The 20,355-nt window shown below is 47.9% G+C and overlaps 1 protein-coding gene across 1 annotated transcript; it reads right to left on the minus strand.

Annotated features, from left to right (window-relative positions):
* Positions 1 to 7,630: 7,630 nt before the first annotated feature.
* LOC122375095 lies at positions 7,631 to 14,722 on the minus strand. Its single transcript, XM_043354279.1, has 6 exons — positions 14,569 to 14,722; positions 11,681 to 11,825; positions 10,463 to 10,692; positions 9,571 to 9,663; positions 8,875 to 8,989; positions 7,631 to 8,569 (listed from the first exon to the last, which is right to left on the minus strand). Exons 1-6 carry the CDS (start codon positions 14,614 to 14,616, stop codon positions 7,713 to 7,715), a joined length of 1,488 nt encoding a protein of 495 aa, XP_043210214.1. The 5' UTR covers positions 14,617 to 14,722; the 3' UTR covers positions 7,631 to 7,712.
* Between the last annotated feature and the right edge of the window lie 5,633 nt (positions 14,723 to 20,355).

Below are 20,355 nucleotides of genomic sequence, written 5' to 3' on the forward strand. Positions count from 1 at the left end.
ACTTTTCAATCTAAAACGTACTGAAAATGGTCAGGCTAGTTCACAAGTGGCCGCGGAAATGTTTACTGTTTAAGCTTGTATAGATCATGTAACACATGCTTTATGGCTCATTTTGGGCACATAGTTCAAAAATAGTATGGATTAGAGACGTCAATCGGATACCAACTTTTTGGTATACCGATACCAAACCGATACCAACTTGGTATTTGGTATTTCAATCGTAATTTGTTTGGTATTTTGTTGGTATCATAAGCCCTCACTAATGTATAAGAGGCTAAGAAATCGGTAAAAAGTTGGTATTTCCCTCAGTTTCCCAAGTTGGTTTGGTTTCGGTATTTTCCCGTGGTTTTGGTTGGTATTTGGTTTGGTATCGGTATTCCGATTTTCCGTAATTGACATCACTAGTATGGATATGGTCTTCGCCGTTTGAATTCATTTTTAGTCGGTTCTTACGGAGTTTAGGTCACGTTCAGGTAAGAAAAGATCAAATTTTAGGGTAAAATTTTTAACCCGCGCCCCGTTGGGCTCTGCCGAGCAACGCGCCCCGTTGGGGGGGCATTTTGGCCCCCCTAAGATCTCGATAACCACGCAACCTAGCGACAAGCGGCAAACGGCGTTGGATAGCCCTATCAGGGAACTACCTTGTGACCCAATTTTATTGACCTAGGTCAAACCGATGACGTCACAGGTCAGGTCAAAGGTCCAATTTTCACCGCTTACAGGCATTTCAAGAAATACGTTGTAAAATCGAGCAAAATGCATTTCATTGAAAATCATCGATGGGGAAATGTTCTTCAAACACATATTTTGCTATTTGAGGTCACTGATACCAGGTCAGGTCACAGAGGTCAGGTCACGGGGGGGGGGGTCACAATATGGAAGTGTCGTGTGACACATGTTTTATGGTCCATTTTACATGACAAATGCCATTATGTGGGTCAGGCAGCCTTTGGGGCCAGCTTAGGTCCGTTTTGGTCAAGATCAGGTCAAGGTTAGTTCAAGGTCAGGTCAAATTAGGTCAAATTTCAAAGTTAATATTTTTGCATAAAACGGGTATCGAATCGATGCAGCTCGTCACGGGGAATTCAATGGTGGTCTTTGTTTTGCGTACGTGGTCTATATTCGCTAAAAATTGAGTTCAAAAATTTGACGTCATCAATTTTGAACAGTTTTTTCGCTATAACTTGGCCAAAAAACGAGATATTGATCTGAAATTTGGTATGTATATAGAAGAGCGCAGGGACTATCACATCTATTCCGGCTTTTTCGAAATTCGGAAAAATTTTGGATTTTTTTTAGTTTTTCTAAAAAAAATCAATTTTTATAATTTTTTTGGGTCAAAAACCCAAAATTTTGAAAATCCGAGATAGCAGTTTTGTAGCGCCGTTTTTTGTCTACTAGACCATATAAAGAACTTTGAAATTGCTTGATAATTGTAGATTTGGTGAGCGTTTCAAGATTGCATGTTTTTTGCTCATTTTTGCTCGAACATGACCTCAGTTTGATCTCAATAACTCCTGACCTAAGGTGACCTAAGACTTGAAATTTGGTGTGAAGGTGTCAAATTGATGCCCGGGAAGGTACTGAAAATTTGGCGGCGCTGCGCGCCGCCGTTTTCTTGCTATTCAGGAAAAACCACAGGGGGGCCAAAATGCCCCCCCCCCAACGGGGCGAGGGTTAACCCTCGCTGGCCGAGGGAGGGGGCGGGTGCCGCCCCCCAGGGTTTTTTTCGCGATAGCTCCGAACAGGCTAGCGATAGAGAGCTGAAACTTGGCATACCTGACCTTTGATTGAAGCCGGATCTTTTGACACCAACTGCATTTTTGGATCAGGTCAGGTCACTAACCTATGGAGTCATAAGTGAACCTATGCACGGTCTTCAGATGTCGCAACTTCGCAACGCCCTCACTGCTAGAGGAGATGTCACAGGGAAATGAAACTTGCTGGATCTATTATAGTATCCTTTATGACTCTCACAACTTGTATATCTCGGATTTTTCCTAAAGGTCATATGAGGTCAGGTCATTTTCGTGACCTCACCATTATAGGTCAACGGGGAAAAGTGAAAACTGCTATTCTGGCGCCGGGCCAACGATCTCCAACTATCTCAAGCACACAGAATCGTGATTTGATGCACTCCTTGCAAGGTTAGATGCGTCATTTCTGCAATGTTGACCTTGCGTGACGTCATTTATGACGTCATCAAGGCCATATTATTTTTTCGTCAATAACTCTGGTCAAATTGAGCTAGCGAGTCGGGAAAGCCACCAATGGACTCAGGAAGACCTACCGAATCGAATGATATGCGACATGACCTCTTTCGACCAGCTTCGTGACCTGGAGGTGCTGACCTGACCTTGACCTGAGGTCAACACCCTAAGTTGACCTGACCCGAACAAAAAGTATATCATTCGACGCGACTGAGCGAGGCGAACACGATGCTGTCAAAATCGCGGCTCTGCGGCCGTTTTTTGCGAAGTTATTTGCCAAAAACTGAAGCACAGTCCACAGCAGAAGTAATGTGGGGTTTCAGTCATGGGTATGTTCTGTTTATGAAGCTTAGGAACGATTAGCCAGAATACAATGAAACTTTGAATGTAGCTTATATGTATCGTCACCCTTGCAGCTGCAACTTTAGCTATTGACATCTTCTTTTCGATCACTCCGCATTAAACAATCGCCAGTCAAAGCCAACCGTTGAGATTGGTAAAACCCTACATTACTTTAGCGGTGGGCTGTAGTACCTTGGGGCACTTGACCTGACCACAGAGGTGACCGGTCGACCTAGGACCTTAAAATCGGGTACCAATCTCTGCGTCTCGTAACGGCGCACACGCTCGTTTTTCCGCGACGCGCTAACTCCACCAGGGGCGAAACGGCGAGGGGGGGTCGTACCCGCCCCCCCCCCCCTCGGCCGGCGCGTATGTAGAAAACCAATAGGTCCGGCGAGGGTTACGCAAAAAAAACAAGTGGTCTGTCAGATGCAGTTTGAGCTCCGGAATACGAAGCTTCTATTTGTGTTGGTACACGATGTCGAAAACATACTGAAAATTGCATTTGAAGTGAGTAATTGACGGCAGAATGTAAAAGCGGATAATTTGGTTATTTTCTAAGATACCCAAAAGATACCTACCTATCGGGCTAAAACTTTCTAGCGTTGGTTATCTGTATGTTTTTTTATCATATGTTTTCCGCTTTTTTTTGAAAATTCAAGAACTTTTATGTAAAGAATTCTAGGAGATAATTTTAGAAAGTATTGGTATAGGGTATAGGTATAATTATTAGAAAAAAGATTGAGCATTATTGCAGTTTTATTATTGAGTGCACTATGCATTTCATCATTCAAAAAACCACTTCTTGCTATAAAAAACAGGGCGCTTGAAATCGATTGTTGTAAGCCCATGTTTTGCATCAAAATCGGCCGAATATGACGTCATTCTGACGTCATATTTCCGGCTGACCTGTAGTAGCTACGAAACTTTCCTCTTGATACATGGTGTCAAAGTGGTGTACCCAAGGGTAATGACAGTTTTGTGTCGATATGTTTAGCGGTTTTAAAGATGTCGCAGAAAACGGGAGGGGCTCTGCAGAGCTTCATCGGGCTCCCCCCCCCCCCGCCATTTATGCGCTGGATAAGGAAAGACCCTAGTCTGGGCTGGGCCTGACTAAATCTGGGCTGGTGAAACTGAGGACAAATCCCACTCCATGCCAGTTGCAGGACGGTATATTTGGGAGCGGCGAATGTCTGTCCACTAGCAGTGGGCTCGGTAAACATCATCAACCTGCTGCTGGGTGGGACGCGCTACGGGCGGCACGGGGAGCGTGACCTCCGTGACCTGGCGACGAGTTCCTCGGCACATCCACCGGGCGTCCAGGTCACTGGAGGTCTCCCGGCCCTTCCCACAGCCAACCTACTTTTACGACTCTCTGATCCTTCAGACCATGACTCTGCACCAGTACAAGTGGTCCAGAGAGGCATTTCGTGCTATTGTTGGGAAGAAAAGTCTGTTGAGGGCTGGAGATAGGAATTATTTCATATTTTGCCTTAAAAGCCAGTATGAATGGCATTCGATTTTGCGTGAGAGAAGCAGGAAAAGTGAATAAGATAGGGGAAGAGAGAGAGAGAGAGAGAGAGAGAGAGAGAGAGAGAGAGAGAGAGAGAGAGCGAGAGAAAGTGAGAGAGATAGAGAGGAAGAGAGAGAGGAAGAGAGAGAAGGGAGAGGATGAGTGCTCCAGAATAGACCGAAATTAGGCCGTCGTCAGTCGTGTGTTCATCGTTTACACAGAGTTCTCATAGTTCAGCGTTTGACCTTCGCCATTGGTGAGGAATTCTTGGAGAAACTTTCAAATATTTTACGTGTGTAGGCTAGAGACACCCGCAGCTAGCTTTCTTATGTCAATTCTGTAAGGGAGATATCGTAACGCACGTAACGTAAACGAGAGCGAGCAAAGTATATATTTTTTTTTAATCACGACCAAAACAGACACATCAATTTTCTAACGAAAATACTCGTGCACATTAGCACGTGTTGATTGATGTTTAGCACCCCTACAGCCCCTCGCCGGCACGGGGGGTTGATGCAACTCCCCTAAGGTTTTTCACAAATGACTCGCAAAAAAGCGGCCGATCGCAACGAAACTTTTAGTTATCTCCCTTGATCAATTTTTCACCCACCCTTTAAATTACATGACCCTGACCCAAATGATATTTGACCTGTGACCTACTTTTCGAGACCATGTTTGGCCGGAATTGCAATTCGGCGTACACGTATGTCAGCTCGCGTTAGTCGTGGGTTTGCAGTCTTTTCATGGTTTCAAGCGTTCAAACATGTGATTTGATGTTGCTCCCATGCATTAGGGTGGATGTCAAGGTCAGCGGAGTTCAGGTCAGGTCACTGATCTTTGATGAGTTCGGTTCACTTTTACGAGTTTTACATGTTTCTAGGTCAGTTTTTGGAGCTGAATTCGAACTTAGTAGCCATTTGAACATTTACAAAGTAATTTTGGTGCCTTCGTAACATGTTACGAAGCTGTCAGAGGCGGTTGACACGCAATAAGAAATTCCCGCTAGGACCCCTACTGGTTGACCTGACCTGACCTGACCCAACCTGGCCTTAATGCATAAAAACATCATCTGTGATCAAAATCAACATGATATTCGTGATCACCACCCCGAAAAATCCTATAGCAGCCACACTTTACGACGTTCTATACAGATCCCGATTTTTCCGACTTTTTGGTCATCGACCTGACCTGGAAGGTCAAATGATGACCTAGGACCTCAAAATTGGGTATCATCGGCTTCCTCTCGTCACGAGCAACACGCTCATTTTTTCTGCGAAGCTCTAGCATGATCAAGAGCCAAACACGAGGGGGGATCGTACCATCCCCCCCCCTTGTGCCGTCGTCGAAGGACGCAAAATGACCTGTGCCGGCGAGGGTTAATTTTATTGCGTATTAATTTTTGTAACATCATTTTTGATAGCAAATGTGAGAGAGTCAAAAATGGTTCGATGTGTTTTCCTCGCTGTGGCACATCGAATGGTTAATAGCCGTTTTCACGACGGGCTATCCGGTGAGTGCACCTGATTTGACCAAATCTGCACCTTATCTCTTTTACAGCAAATATCTTTATTTTATGAATTTATTTCAGTGTTTTAATCGATGATAATCTCTGATAGTATGACAAAGCAGGCATATAAGCAATGCAACACTAGCTTATAGCTACTAAGAGACACACTGGACCTAATTTGACCAAATCTGCACCTAATCTGCACCAAATTTGCACCAAATGTGTACCAGATGGCCGTCGTGAAAACGGCTAATGTCACCCATTTTGATCGTCCAGGACTTTTACCTGGCGTTAATTTTTTATGTTTGACACTTCTGGTAACATTCAATAACATTCGGCGCGCCTTATTGAGAGCAATATCTCATATGTTGGTGACATCCTTGTGATACACGGATGTCCTACGAATCTTACGAATACCTCATATGTAGGTTTAATGGATTAAAAGTATAATGTAAAAGAGCATTTGCGAAATGATTCCAAGCTGGTCGCGACCCAAATGGCTGGCATGATGTCAAAGCCGACACAGCCGAGGGAAAAATGTCAATTGATTATGTCATTTGATGAGCTGTAAATCGTTTTCCGCCCTCCAGGCTCCCCCATAGCATATGCTACGTCGTCGGTTACCGGCTTCATTAAAAAAAAAAAACTGTAGTACATTTGACCTACTCGCTAAGTCGTTGGATATGCTTATTGGTTACTATTCCCGTGGCGTGTCTTGCTGTCCTTCTTAGCCTTCAAGGATGGGTCAGATGGGTTGGAGCCAATCATATTACCTCCCCCACCACAGCAAGTGTGTCGTAAGCCCCCTCACCGCGAATAAGAGAGGTGTTTCAACTTCATCATTTTAACATTTCAGCGTCAGCATTTATCATTATGGTGATTGACATCATCCTCATTCCCAACGCACCGCACCTGAACATACGACAAAATAGTTAAACGGACACGGTAATGCAGAAATATGCTGCGACAGCACCAATTTCATCACTCATAAATACATTCATAAAAATGTCTATAAAATGGAACGCATAACATACAACATTAACATCCCAACGTCACTAGTATCTTTAACCCTAGAACGCCTAGGGGGGGGGGGTTGTATCAACCCCCCCCCCTGAGGTTTTTTCGAAGTGCACGCTAAACGGCTTGTCGTAGCGGGCTGAAATTTTCAACACCCTATGGGGCAACCTTTGCGCATCTTTTGCCGAAAAAAAATTGATCGGGTCATGTCAGGTCACGGAGTTATGACGTCATAAGAGGTACAGCCTCCGGCCGGATTTTCACAAACTGAGTGCCAACGCCCGAGGTTTCCTGCCAGTGGTACGGACATCGGTTGATGGATCGTGATGAAACTTCCCATGCATGTTGGGGCAAGTATTGGCTATCATATGGTATAAGAAATTTGACCGGGTCAGGTCAGGTCACGGAGCTATGACGTCACAAGAGGAACAGCGTCCGGTACTATTTTTGAAAAGCGCCCGAACCACTATTTTGCTAATTCTTGTCACCTCAATGGGAATATGCAGCAATATTAGCTTCTATAGGGAGCAAATGGACCTCCCAAATCCAAAAATACAATCAGATTTCAAAAATTTAAATTTTGATTTTTCGAATTTCTGCCGCCGACTGTGACCTTGCCGACTTCCGGCGCTCCCAACGCGCCATTTTTAGAGCTAGGGAAACGAAATACATACCAAACGATAGAGAATTGATCAAGGAACACGATAGTGAAGGTTTCAAGTCGATATCTCCCACCGTTTTGCCGCAATCGCCGCCGAAAGTTGAAAAAAAGTCTATTTTTCCGAAAATTTGACCTTTGACCGGTCAAAAGTAGGTCAAATGTTGACCTGGGACCAAAAAATACACCACCAATCGCGAGATCTCGTTGAGAGCAATCCGTTGGTTTTTTCCGCTAAGCTCTACGACCTTCCGTTTCGAAACGCCAGGGGGGGGTCGTAACAACCCCCCCCCCCCCCTGGTCGTTCGTGTTATGAGAAATGGCCTGGTCGTGCGAGGGTTAAAATGAGCTTCTACACAAACCCTTCCCTTAGAGTTTATCAATAACTTAGCAGAATGAAGATCGTAACACTTAACAAATTACTCTCTCGATCGCAGACCTCGGCATTGCCCTGATCAGTCATCACTAACAACCTTTTCCGGATTCAATCTTCTTGGCCACCTTTTTATCGAGGGGCTCACCCCACGAGTGACCGACAGCGAATTTCTCAAAGTCACACGCTTCGATACTCTGACTCGCCTTGAAGAGCTGCGGCATGTGAACCCGTTTGACGCCGGCCTTTTCGGCTGCGATTCCTGTAAGCAGGATGTGGTAGAGCGGGATGGCGTTGATGGTGGCCGCCGCCTCTGTCAGCATCCCCACTGCGGCGCGGGACACCAGGAAGGTCGGCTCGGAGGCGTACTCGGGCAGTTGGCTGCGCTGGTAGGACGCGTACGACAGGTAGGACGGGTCGTTGGGGTCGCGCGCCACCGTCCGGTTGCCGCCCGTGATGCCGTAGATGGCCGGCTCGTCCGGGTTCAGGTCCTTGATGAGCGTCTTCAGCAGTGTCGGGTTCACGAACTCGTTGTGCGTGGCGACCAGTGTAAAGTTGGCGAACCGGCAGTGCTCGATCACCCAGTTGAGAAGCGCCAGACGCTTCACGCCCTCCGTGTACGGCTCGGCACTGACGTCGCGGAACTTGCCGATCACGACGTCGCCGTGTTTCTTGGCCTCGTCTTTGTTCCCCTCCATGATGGCGGGACTGATGCTGCCCATGACGAACACGGCGGCCCATGTCCTCTTGTCGAGCAGCTGGAGCCAGGTGTTGCGCACCCTGTCCCGCGAGGTGACGTACTGCGGGTGCGAGACCAGCCCGATCAGCAGCTCCCTGTTGGTGCCCTCTTCCGGGCATACGTCCGGAGTGGTCTCGAAGCCAGGAACGAGGATGTCTCCCAGCTTGCTGGTCATTCTCGGCGCCGGCAGCTCTTCGTCTCCAATCGCAGCTGTCGGCAGAGAAACGCACATGGAAAACTTAGCTTGAAGAAAAACTACTGAAACTTCTGGAATAGGTAAATCAGAGAAATTGTATTCAAATGTGGTCTATGACGTTACGCAAAAGTCGACATTTGGTGTGATATTGAAAGCACTAACGATCTTTTTTATACCAGATGCTGTTTTGTTGTTAAAGGGCGCTGCAAGAAAACGATCGCTGGTACTTATCAGACAGGTAACTGCGCTCCTGCAAAATGAAGTACCTAGTCATAACCGCTAAGAAGCCCCGCGCATTTTGTGGCAAGCGTTAACTCACGGATTACGTCCAGCTCGACGTTAACGATACCGTCCGAGGCCAGCGCCATGTGGCAGGTGTATGACGCGGCGTCGGTCATCTTCACATCACGGATCCGGAGGGCCCAGTTCAGACCCTGCCAGCAAACACGGAGGGTGAGCTGGCGCTACGACCTCTCCGCTCCATCTCATAGCAAACTCCGTGAGTGTTGGGACCAGCTCCAGATTTATAGGTAGGTAAATGCGTCGTGCAACTAGCAAGGAGCTCGCTGTACGCCTGGTCAAGTGGTATTACACTGAAAGGCCGATGTAGCACAAACATTACACACATACATGCCTACAAAAAAAAAAAAACATTGAAAACCGATTAAAAATGAAAAGCAAGTATAAAAGCACATCGTTGCCCATTTAGTTTCAGCTTCTTGCCAATAGCTCCACTTATAGGTACATAAAATGCGGACAGTGCGTGAAATTCACACTCGCTTATTACAATTATGTACATAACACATGTCTCCAAACGTGCCCTACATACCTATGGTATCTAACGTACACGATAAATAACCAAACTTATGGCATGAGTACGAGCACAAACACAGATGTGGATGCTCTCGGTGAGGTTCTCGTAATGCATTTTGTGTTTTTGCTTGTATGCTTGCATGGATAGGTATGACATGTTTTGTACTAAGTATTCTTTTGTGCGAAATGTACGAGCACTCGCCTTCTCTCCTACGTGAGCGCTGATTCGGCTGTCGTCGACGTACGTCCTGCCTCCCATTGTGAGGAAGTTATCGCCGTCCTTGTACCAGGTCACCTGCAAGAAAGCCCAGCAACTCATATAGGGAGTCGTGAGCTATGTGCAGTCGTTTCAAACCATCACAGCCTGATTCAGGCCCAGGCCTAAGACATGATCTGACGGTCCTGTCTGGTGATTCTACTTAGAGCTCCTTTTACACCAAGGGTCTCAATTACTCACTTATTTCAGGCCGGCGGGCGGCACCTTAGCCCCTCCCCCCTCCAAAAAAACATATCTTGGTCATGCTCATTGCGTATGGTACCTTCCAAATTATTCGCGCTGCGCCAGTATACACACTCTCCAGTAGGTATGATACATCTAATTTTCCTCCGAATATTTAAATCGACCGGTAAATAAAGCTTTCTGAATTATTTCGGAACACTTCCGTAAACAGTTTCGGAGAGGACTACCTTTCTGATCAGCAAGGAGATAACGGACGATTGAGGGGGCTCCTAAGATAAAATGGGCATTGGGATAGGGGATCGGTCTGATATGAAACGGCAAATATTTAGTAGCCATAGTACAGCCTACGGACTTATAATCGATTACGATCGAAAAATAAACGACACAACAAACCAGCAAGATTTTGATTGCTCCGTTGGTCGAATACGAGTCGTTAAAATATTTTCGTCAAGCGGCTACTTTTGATCACGACTAATCGACAAAAGTTATTCTGAGCGAGTCACAGGCACTCGCCTGTCGGGTTTCTCCAGTCTATTGACAATTTCACTGCGAGTCGGGCGACAGTCTGTCCCTAAGTCAACAGGAGCCGGCCGATGGGCTCTCCACTGACGATGGCGTGTGGCACTCCACTCACGATGGCGTGTGGTTTGGACTCGACTCTGCAGTCGAGCTGGACGTCGCCGCCTCGGCGCACCACCACCACGCTCTTGGGCGGCTGCCGGAAGTGCAGCTGGTGCGGCCCCGTCTCCGCTTTCATGGTCGTCGCCGCGTGGAAGGGCGCCTCAGTGGTGGTCGTCTGCACGCGCGTCGGTGCCGGCGGCGGCGGCGCCGTTGCGTCCGTGTGCTGATCGACGTAAATGTTGGCTGCAACAGTAGGTGCTGCAGTGTTACTACAGTATATTCCAAGCATCATTGCGAACTAGAATCAAAGTAATGTGAGTGGTGGAAAAAACTCTGGGAGGTCATTTATTGTTCGTTGTTGAAATAATTTACATCTTGAGAGCGAAATGTAAATATTCAAATAATATATGCATTCGAGTACATGCATCATTACATGCAGTTGCGTCTCGAGCTACCGGTGGGGGATGATGATGAATCGCTGTGTTTTTTTTTTTTTTTTTGCATTACATTTGTTATACTACGAACGTTATTTTGCTTTTCTGTGGGCATGCATGTTGGCGAAAAAAAGCTACGCATTTTAGCCTAAAAATGAATAAATAAGCCTTCCTAGGGAACTTCCTAAATTATGAAAGGCAATAGGCATCACCTGTAAATGATGACCGGACTTATTCACATATCATCACGGCGATATTCACAGTACAGGATGTGTTCGTTCCCAACACTGCATTCGTCCCACGGTACCTACTGCTTACGTATGGGCCAATGCCTCCATTAAGAACACGGGATAACTTGAATTGACCATTAATGCTAACAATGCCCAAATGGCATGCAACTGTGCGCCCATAATGTACGTCAATTCACTAAAACCTTGGGGGGAAAACAACACAAAGACCGCTCGTGATTACGTTCATTGCAGTACGAATAATACTGGGATGAGTGAGTCCATGGTGAGTGTTCCACCCCTACCCTTCCGGACGTCGTCTGCCGCCCCCGCCGCCCGTACCCCGCTCAGCATCGCGGACATATCGTCCGCGCCCCACTCACCATTAAGGACCTGCCGCCCCTGCCGCCCGCTCACCATTGAGGACCTGCCGCCCCCGCCCCCGCCGCCCGCTCACCATTGAGGACCTGCCGCCCCTGCCGCCCCCGCCGCCCGCTCACCATTATCAGCGCCTGCCGCCCCCGCCGCCCGCTCAGCATTGCGGACCTGCCGCCCCCGCCGCCCGCTCACCATTAAGGACCTGCTGCCGAGCCGGCAGGGACGAGCTGGACACGACCAGCAGGCAGTAGAGTACGGCAGTGACCACGACGACCAGCACCAGCCGGCTGACCAGCGAGCGGCGCTGAGAGGCCGACACCGCGTGGCTGATACCCTGCTGTGAGAACACATACATACACGACCTCAGCACTGAACGGCAGCTCAGAGTGTGATGAATACATAGAAACAGCGCCGTCCCAAGGATGCCACAGGTGACTGTGTGTAGCGTGCAGAGAGCTCAGTTTTTGTTTTAGATGAATTAGTTGATTGGAAATAATGCCAAACTAACTTTTCAAGTAAGGAACGTAGTTATTAATTACCTTTGAGAAAAATTGAAAATCCAGGAATTTTCAAAATTACAGCGCGGTGCGATATGAAGTCCTATACCTATACATTATACAGTCTATTTTGGCACCGTTTCTATTCTTGGCACACCACTTGATGCATCTTTTACGCTTATATGAAAGTTTTAGACCCATATCGTTCAAGGTCAGGTCACCAGGTCAACTCAAGTGACCTAGCTTCAAAAATTATTTCTTATGACAGCTACACAGTACACTGACGAACTGATTGCTTTGAAACGTTCAGCGATTGATGAGATGCACAAAAATATTAACCTCGGATTTTCAATATCGATGACCTAGGTCAAGTGAATTTCGCGACATCTCAATTCTCAATTATAAGTTTCTGCTTTTTACCGCGTCTTTCTAGCCCTCTTAGTTTTTGAGTTAGAGGTGGGTGGTAACATATGCCCCCCCCCCCCCCACTAGGGCGAAGTTGGCTGAGACCGCCACTGGGGCGCGGGTTAAACATCGTGCTTTTAGGGCAACATTCGTCATTCCATATTGAACCGGAAATTACACCCATGGCCCCACTTTAGTTATCTGAGGTCATCGTAGCCCAAGAAAGGCAAATAGCAGTTCTTTGACAATAACTTTTGATAGCGACACGCTATAGCGATGCAAACATGAATGTGTTCAGCGCGATGATACGGATCGATGATCGACTGATATGAAACACGAACTTTTCCTGTCGGGTCTTGACCTTGACCAAAGGTCATATTTTTAATGACCTTAATGTCAAATTTTAGTTCATTCGATGCATTCGATGCATCTTCGAACGTTATTGTAGACAAATATCTTTCATTAAAAAATGTACTTTTAAATAGTTATTTTGCCCTCGTTAACCCTAGAGGGCCGGGAGACGTTTTTCGCCCCCTGTCTAATATTGCCGATAGCTCCCGAACGCTTATGGATAGGAAAACGAAACTTCAAGAACCTTTTCCCCCGTCAATGTGACGTCTTCTGAAATAAAAAAATGGATCTATCTCCCTTGATGACGTCACAGGGTCGATTTTTTAGACCTCTGCACGGCAAACCTCGGCATCACAGTCGTGAACTTCAAATAGCTGGTAAAAATAGAGTCTAAGAGATAAAGGCGATTTACGAGCACGGCTGTGTAGCGTTTAACCTAGGGAAAATAGAAAAATAGTTTCGCTGACCTGGTCAGTTCAACGACCCCGAGGTGGGGTCGTTGAAATTGGTTCTTCGCAAATAGCTTCAACAAAAATGGTACTAGAGCTACGGTAGTGGTACCAACGCATTCTTTTTTGTCAAGCTGCGTCGAATGACATATATTTTGTTTGGAAAAGGTCAAGTTTTATGTTGACCTCATGTGACCTCGAATGACCTTCGGTTGACCTTGACACATGAAAACTCGTATAGGATGAACCCATAGCCACTGATCACGAATCTGGCATCCATTTTGCTCTTCGCGTTCATTTAGAGCCTCGGGATGGCATATTGTCTTGGTTGTTATGACTGACTTGAATTAAAGAAATAGCCTCTAGCAAGGATACTCCCCCGTGACCTTGACCTTGGGGCAGCTTAGTATCGTAGGACGAGCCACAAATAGGGGTCTGATAAGCCTCAAAACATCTCAAAAAGTCTTGGAATTTAGTCTGCAAGATATAGGAAAAAGTGCAAAGTTTGAGGTCAATTTTGAGCCCTGACTCAACTCTGACTCAAACAAGGAGGTGACCTGACCGTTGACCCGACCTAGAAAATGAATGAAATGCTTTCTTCATGATTGTTGATACTATCTCAAACGCCGCTTGCTGCGTTCCGTTACGTGTCCCAGGAGCCGAGTAAGAGGATGGGAACGTTACGTTCCACCGCCCTCCTCCCCCCCCCCCCACGGGGCTGGCGCAGGTGGCATCGAGCACTGCACCGGGCCGGCGCGGCTTAATGTGATGCAGTGGTCAGCCACTGGTGACGTGTTCGCACACTAACGTCATTCGAGCAGACGCTGAATTTATATACAGCAGCGCGGACGAACGGCTTGTGGCCTCAGTCGGCGGAAGATAGCCGATCAGCACAGCCTTTGGTAACAGCGCACAGCCAACCTGGACAGCCTCACTAGCACTATACGAGACAGCGGACAGGTGACGTGGACGGACAGGCGACCCAAGACAGACGCTAACAACGGACAAGTGACCCACGGACGGCTACAACAGCAGGCAACAGATCCAAACACAGAGCAGTGGACAGCTGACCTAGACGGCCATGAAGAGGAGCGTTGACCTCAGGCAGCCGCTAACAACGGACACGGGTGACCCATGGACGGCCACAGCAGCACGCAACATACCCCAGACAGAGAGCAGCGGACAGGTGACCCACGACAGCCATCAACAGCAGGCAGGGAGCAGGTGACCTGGGACAGCCGCCGACGGGTGACCTGGGACAGCCGCCGGGCGGAGGATAGGTGACCCGGGACAGCCGCCGGAAAGCGGGCGGAACAGAGTCGCTGACAGCAGCGGGCAGTCGCTCTGACAGTCGCTGACAGCAGCGGACACCACTCACCCGTACGGCCAGCGGCAGCAGCGGAGTGGCCGCCTTGTCCTCGCCCATGCTGAGGCTGCTCCGTGTGTTGAGTCGCGCGGGATCAGCTGGGTTCCGCCGCTGTACTGAGTGTCCGGACGCGGCGGCACGGCGCGCCGCTGCCACGCGGCGGCTGCACCGTTACCCCCGCTGGCGCACGGAGCGAGACGTCCGCCCCGGCGCACCGCGCCGGCCAGAAATGGGGACACGGTCGAAAGCGCATCTCGGCTCGATAGTCTAACGGCTCAGCATGTGGGGCGAGGGTGTCGGCGGCCGCGCTCTGCGCTTGCTGCTGCTGCTGTGCCTGCTGCTCGCACCTTCGGCCAAAGGTAAGACTCAACAAAGCTGGCCGTGATAGGAAAGCGGCCTGCATTAGTTCATAATCAGGTCAGTTTGGTCGCGCATTAAACGTCAAATCATACGGCAGCTAGTCAGCGGTGTTGTTAAAGATTTAAAAGGATTTTGTTTAAATGAATATCTATTGCATTCGTTTTTATTTTGAACTATGCTCATTTGTTCGTTACACTCGATACAATTTATGTAAATGATTCGAAATAAGAGTCGAAATATGTGACCCGACCTCAGGTCACTTAACCCGCGCCCCGCTGGGGTCTGCCGAGCAACGCGCCCTTCTGAGGGAGGGGGTCGGGCAATTTGCCCCCCCCCCCCCCTAAGATCTCGAGAACCACGCAACATAGCGACAAGCGGCAAAGGGTGTTAGATAGCCCTACCAGGGAGCTACCTTGTGACCCAATTTCATTGACCTAGGTCAAACCGATGACGTCACAGGTCAGGTCAAATGTCGAATTTTCACCGTTTACAGTCATTTCAAGAAATGCGTTGTAAAATCGAGTAAAATGCATTTCATTGAAAATCATCGGTGTAGAAATGTTTGTAAAACACATTCTGCTATTTGAGGTCACTGATACCAGATCAGGTCACAGAGGTCAGGTCACTGAGGGTCACAATATGAACATATCATGTGATGCATGTTTTATGGTCCATTTTATATGCCAAATACGATTATGTGGGTCAGGCAGCCTTTGGGGTCAGGTTAGATTATGTACTGGTGAAGGTCAGGTCAAGGTCAGATCAAGGTCAGGTCAAGGTCAGGTCAAACTATGTCAAATTTCAAAGTTGATATTTTTGCATAAAATGGGTATCGATTCAATGCAGCTCGTCACAGGGAGTCTAATGGTGGTCTTTGTTTTGCGCTACGAGGTCAATACTTGCCAAAAATTGAGTTAAAAAATTTGACGTCATCAATTTTGAACAGTTATTTTGTATAACTTGGCCAAAAAAGGAGGTATCGATCTAAAAGTTGGTATGTAGATAGAAAAGGGTAGGGACTATCACATATCTTCCGGTTTTTTCGATATTCGGAAAATTTGTTTTTTTTTGCGTTTTTCTAAAAAATCAATTTTATGAATTTTTGGGGGTCAAAATTCAAAAAAGTTGCAAATCCGAGATAGCAGTTTTGAGTTTTGTAGTGCCGCCTTTTGTCTACATGACCATATAAAGAACTTTGAATTTGCTTGATAACTGTAGCTTTCGTGAGCGTTTCAAGATTTCGTGTTATTTGCTCATTTTTGCTCGAACATGACCTCAGTTTGACCTCAATAACTCCTGACCTAAGATGCCTAAGACTTGAAATTTTGTGTGAAGGTGTCAGATTGATGCCCGGGACGGTACTGAAAATTTGGCGGCGCTGTGCGCCGACGTTTTCCTGCTATTCTGGAAAACCACAGGGGGGGGGGGGCAAATTGCCCCCCAGCGGGGCGAGGGTTAATAATTGACATGGCTGAGCAACGAGTAATTAGCTTTTGCGTCTAAAAGTGCATTTGTATCCTGAGATTTACATATATTATTTATCAGCTGTGTACAGCATGGGCACACCCCGTCTGCAGACGGGGTGGATCTCCGCCCGAGTCTTCATTCCAGATGCGCTTTTTCGCTGCTGGCCAATAATTTGCTATCAAAATAAGTTGTAGGCTTGCAAGTAAGTAAGCATATGCAGTCATCGAGGTCACACAATTGACTAGTATGCAAGATGACAGATTTGCATCAGGTCATGACCTTGACTTTAAGTTAGATTCTGTTTGACCTTTCCAAGTCGTATCATCATCTGACGCAAATTGTAAAGAATGCGAAGGAAGTGCGATCGTTTTCAAAGCAATAACGGCCAACTACCTGCGCCATGAAAACAATGCATGCTATAGCGATTCACCATGTTCTCCTATGACCTTTATAGGTCAAACGGCTGGCATAAGGTCCAATCTGTCATCGTACTACAAGAAAGTCTTCATTATTTTTGTTCACCGTTCAGGCTGTCTTAGTCAGAAAACTGAACATCGCATGTTGAACAGTATCGTTCTCAATTGGAAAATCGAAAATTCTTCCCCTAAATGACCTCTGGTGACACCATAATTTTTTGAGCGAGTGTCTGGCTGGGGTAAGAGTGGGGTAGGGCTCTAGCCGTTCGGCCCCTGGTTGACGAGTTTCGCCATTGTTACTCGTGACCTAACAAGGACGGAAGGGAAGGGCGAGAGAGTACTTCTAACGGGGCTTGTGCAAAGCACCCTTCTAACCGGTCGCTAGCGGTGTGTCAAATTTGAACGCAATCGGCCCAGCCGTTCCTGAGATCTGGAAGCGGCATTCTGCACGTGCGCACGTGCAAACGGGGTCCAAACTGACTTTTGCACGGCACCTTACTAATCGGTCCCCAACCGTGTACCAAATTTGAGCGCAATCGGCCCAGCCGTTCTCGAGATCTGGAAGCGCCCCCTGCACGTGCGCACGTGCAGTAGCACCCTAACCGCAACACATCGGAATGCATTGCCTGGTGGGTGCTTACCTGTATGCCAATTTTCAGCGAAATCGCCCCAGTAATTACAGAGTTATTGAAATGGGAACAAATTTGGCACCTCTTCTTTCTTTATTTTGCACGTGCAGTGGGGGTCACTCACATAGATCAAGAGTAGCCGACCTTTGGTAGAAGGGATGCAGCTACTTTACAAAAATTACCGTAAGAAGTTCGCCCAAGCGGCTGCTGAAATATGAGCCTCTCAAAATCACTACTTTTGCAAAACAGCTTGAACACCCTTGACTTTCGGTGGCACGTGCCACGACGGTCACTGAGATGTGTCAAAAGTAGTCAATTACGGGGTAGAAGGGATGGGGCTACCCAGCAAAAAAGACCGCAGGCAAATCGGTCCAGCGGTTGTTGAGATATAAGCCTCTCAAAAGCGTTACAGGCCGGGCCGGGCCGGGCCGGGCCTCTCATACTGAGATTTTTCCGTTATATTGAAAAAAAAGACTTCGCTTCGCTCGCTGCGCTCGCTCGCTCGTAATTACAGTTTTCATTATGCAACAGTCATCGAGATATTTCAGATATATACCTTACAGATGTTGCACTACCACTAAAAGAGCAATTCGGCACTGACCCTGACCCTGACCTGATCCAATGGCACTTTTATCGGCGCATGGCATCATACATATGTACTTAGACGCCTGACACGGAATATTGTTACTCTCTGTATAAAAGAAGAACGATGTGAGCACAAACTAATGTTCTGATTAATGACGATTACCTCTTCATATTCGTGTTTCAGCGGGGAAGTCCTGCAATGAAGACAAAGCAAATCATGATGAAGATACTCCGCCAGCGCCGAATACGAGTTTCCTGTCAAATAACAACACCTTGATAGAGGCTACAGCAGGAGAAGACGTTATCCTACCATGCCGAGTTCATGATTCGAAATTAAAGAAGGTAAGGCCAACATGACAGTTGATGGGCGGCGGAGGGTCTAATGGAATGCAATTTAATAATGTGGGATTCATTCAAATTTCTACCCACCCTTGCTATGCGCATCTGGGCATTTCAAAGCCACTTTTGTTTGCCGCCGTCAAGCGGGGCGCACATTTCGCGCTGTAGAGTGTAATGATTCTCGTATCTGTGGAGTTACGATTGTGGAGCTGAGCCGTCCTCTTATAACGATAATTGGCTGCTACATGCCGTACTGGAATTCATCTGCCGTAAATTTTGAAGAGTACACAATCCTGACGGGGAAGCTTGATGCATTATTCTCTTCGCTAAGACCCTCAGCTCCAGTGGTGCTTGTAGGCGATTTTAACTGTGCTCTGCCACCACTGTCACCAGAACTGCGCCCACCGGGCTGGCACCGTCTTCGGGGTTTCTCTCCGCTGAGTCTTCTAATGCAAGACTTATTGGACGACCACGGACTGACAGTCGCCGAGTTCCGGTTCTCGCAACCAGTGGCGTACACCTATGCTCGAGCTGACGGCCAATCGCACATCGATCACATCGCTGTACCGCAATGTCTGGTGCCTCAAGTTCATGACTGTCGCATCGTAGCCCCCTGTGTGGACAACCTGAGCCCACATCTTCCGGTCCTTTGCAGTGTGGTGCTGCCGTCTGCCTCAGCTGGCACCAGTCTCGATGTCTCCAGCCCTCCACTGAATATGGGTTCCATCCATTCAGAAGTACTAGATTGGAGTTGTCCAGAAAAACTGCAGATATATTTGTCTTCTCTGGACGAGCTTATTGGTGCTTGTCAGCTCACCAACGGTGCCACCCCGGATGAGATTGACGAAGCAATTACACGATGCATACATACCGCTGCGCGAATCGCCGGATGCTCCAAGTCGCGACGTCCCCCGAAGCCCTGGTGGTCGCCTGATGTGGCAGTGGCGCGGGATCGCACTCGTTTCTGGCATCAGATATGGTTAAACTGTGGCCGTCCTACCCTCTCAGCAGTGGCACAGTGCTATCAGGCTGCAAGATCTGCTTACCGTCACGCCCGCAGACGTGCAGCAGTGACGCGGATCGAGAGCGAGGCCCACACTCTCCGACTGCTCCGCCGTGACAAAAATCTGACAGCCTTCTGGCGACGTGTGCAACAGATACGGCGTAATGGACTCAAGTCGGCCTCTGATCTATCCGCCGCCGACTTCCGCACCCACTTCCAGACTGTGCACCAAGATAATCACAGGCAACTGACTCTGGACCAGCTCCAAATTGCTGAACATGTAGATTCTCGACTAAGGAGAATCCGTAACGATGCATCCGAAAGAACGGTCTCAGCTGGACAAGTAGCAGGCCTCATTCACCGGTTACAGCGTGGGAAGGCACCTGGTATAGACGGCATCACGGCGGAGCACCTTCTCTATGGTCAGTCGCCTTGTCTCCTGTCAGCTCTGGCGCACCTTCTCTCTGTCTGCCTGTCCACGTGTAGCGTGCCAGCTACCTTCGCTGACAGCGTTATTGTACCCGTGTTGAAGAAATCTCAATCGGACCCTAACTGCTTGGACAACTATCGACCGATTTCAATCACAACCTGCGCATCTAAGCTGCTCGAGCTGTTAGTGCTAGACGAACTGAACGCCTCATTTGAACCTCATCATCTGCAGTTTGGTTTTATCTCCAATCGGGGCACCATGCAAGCGTCTCTGTTGGCTGGAGAGACCATACAGCAGAATCGAGCCAGGGGTCTTCCTGTTTTTGTCGCAAACCTTGACGCGAGGAAATGCTTTGACCGAATATGGCATGACGGTCTGTTCTTCCGTCTGGAAGATTATCTTAGCGACTACTGCTGGTGCCTCATGGTCACCTGGTACCGCCACCTCTCTGCAAGGGTGACTTTTGGTGGCGCCACATCTGAAGCGTTCCTGGTCTGCAGGGGCACCAGACAAGGGGCCATCTTATCGCCAACCCTTGCAAACATCTTCCTCTTACCTCTTATTGAGGTC

The sequence above is a fragment of the Amphibalanus amphitrite genome, unplaced genomic scaffold (assembly GCF_019059575.1).
Source record: "Amphibalanus amphitrite isolate SeventyFive unplaced genomic scaffold, NRLGWU_Aamphi_draft 001773F_arrow, whole genome shotgun sequence".
In the NCBI taxonomy this organism is placed as follows: domain Eukaryota; kingdom Metazoa; phylum Arthropoda; class Thecostraca; order Balanomorpha; family Balanidae; genus Amphibalanus; species Amphibalanus amphitrite.

Excerpts from the sequence above, each read along its gene's own strand:
- LOC122375095 (XM_043354279.1), bottom strand. The coding sequence starts at position 14,616 with ATGGGCGAGGACAAGGCGGCCACTCCGCTGCTGCCGCTGGCCGTACGG. Across the intron at positions 10,693-11,680 it reads TCGGCAGCAGGTCCTTAATG|CCAACATTTACGTCGATCAG; the intron begins GTGAGCGGGCGG and ends CTACTGTTGCAG. Across the intron at positions 8,990-9,570 it reads GCGCTCACGTAGGAGAGAAG|GGTCTGAACTGGGCCCTCCG; the intron begins GCGAGTGCTCGT and ends GTTTGCTGGCAG.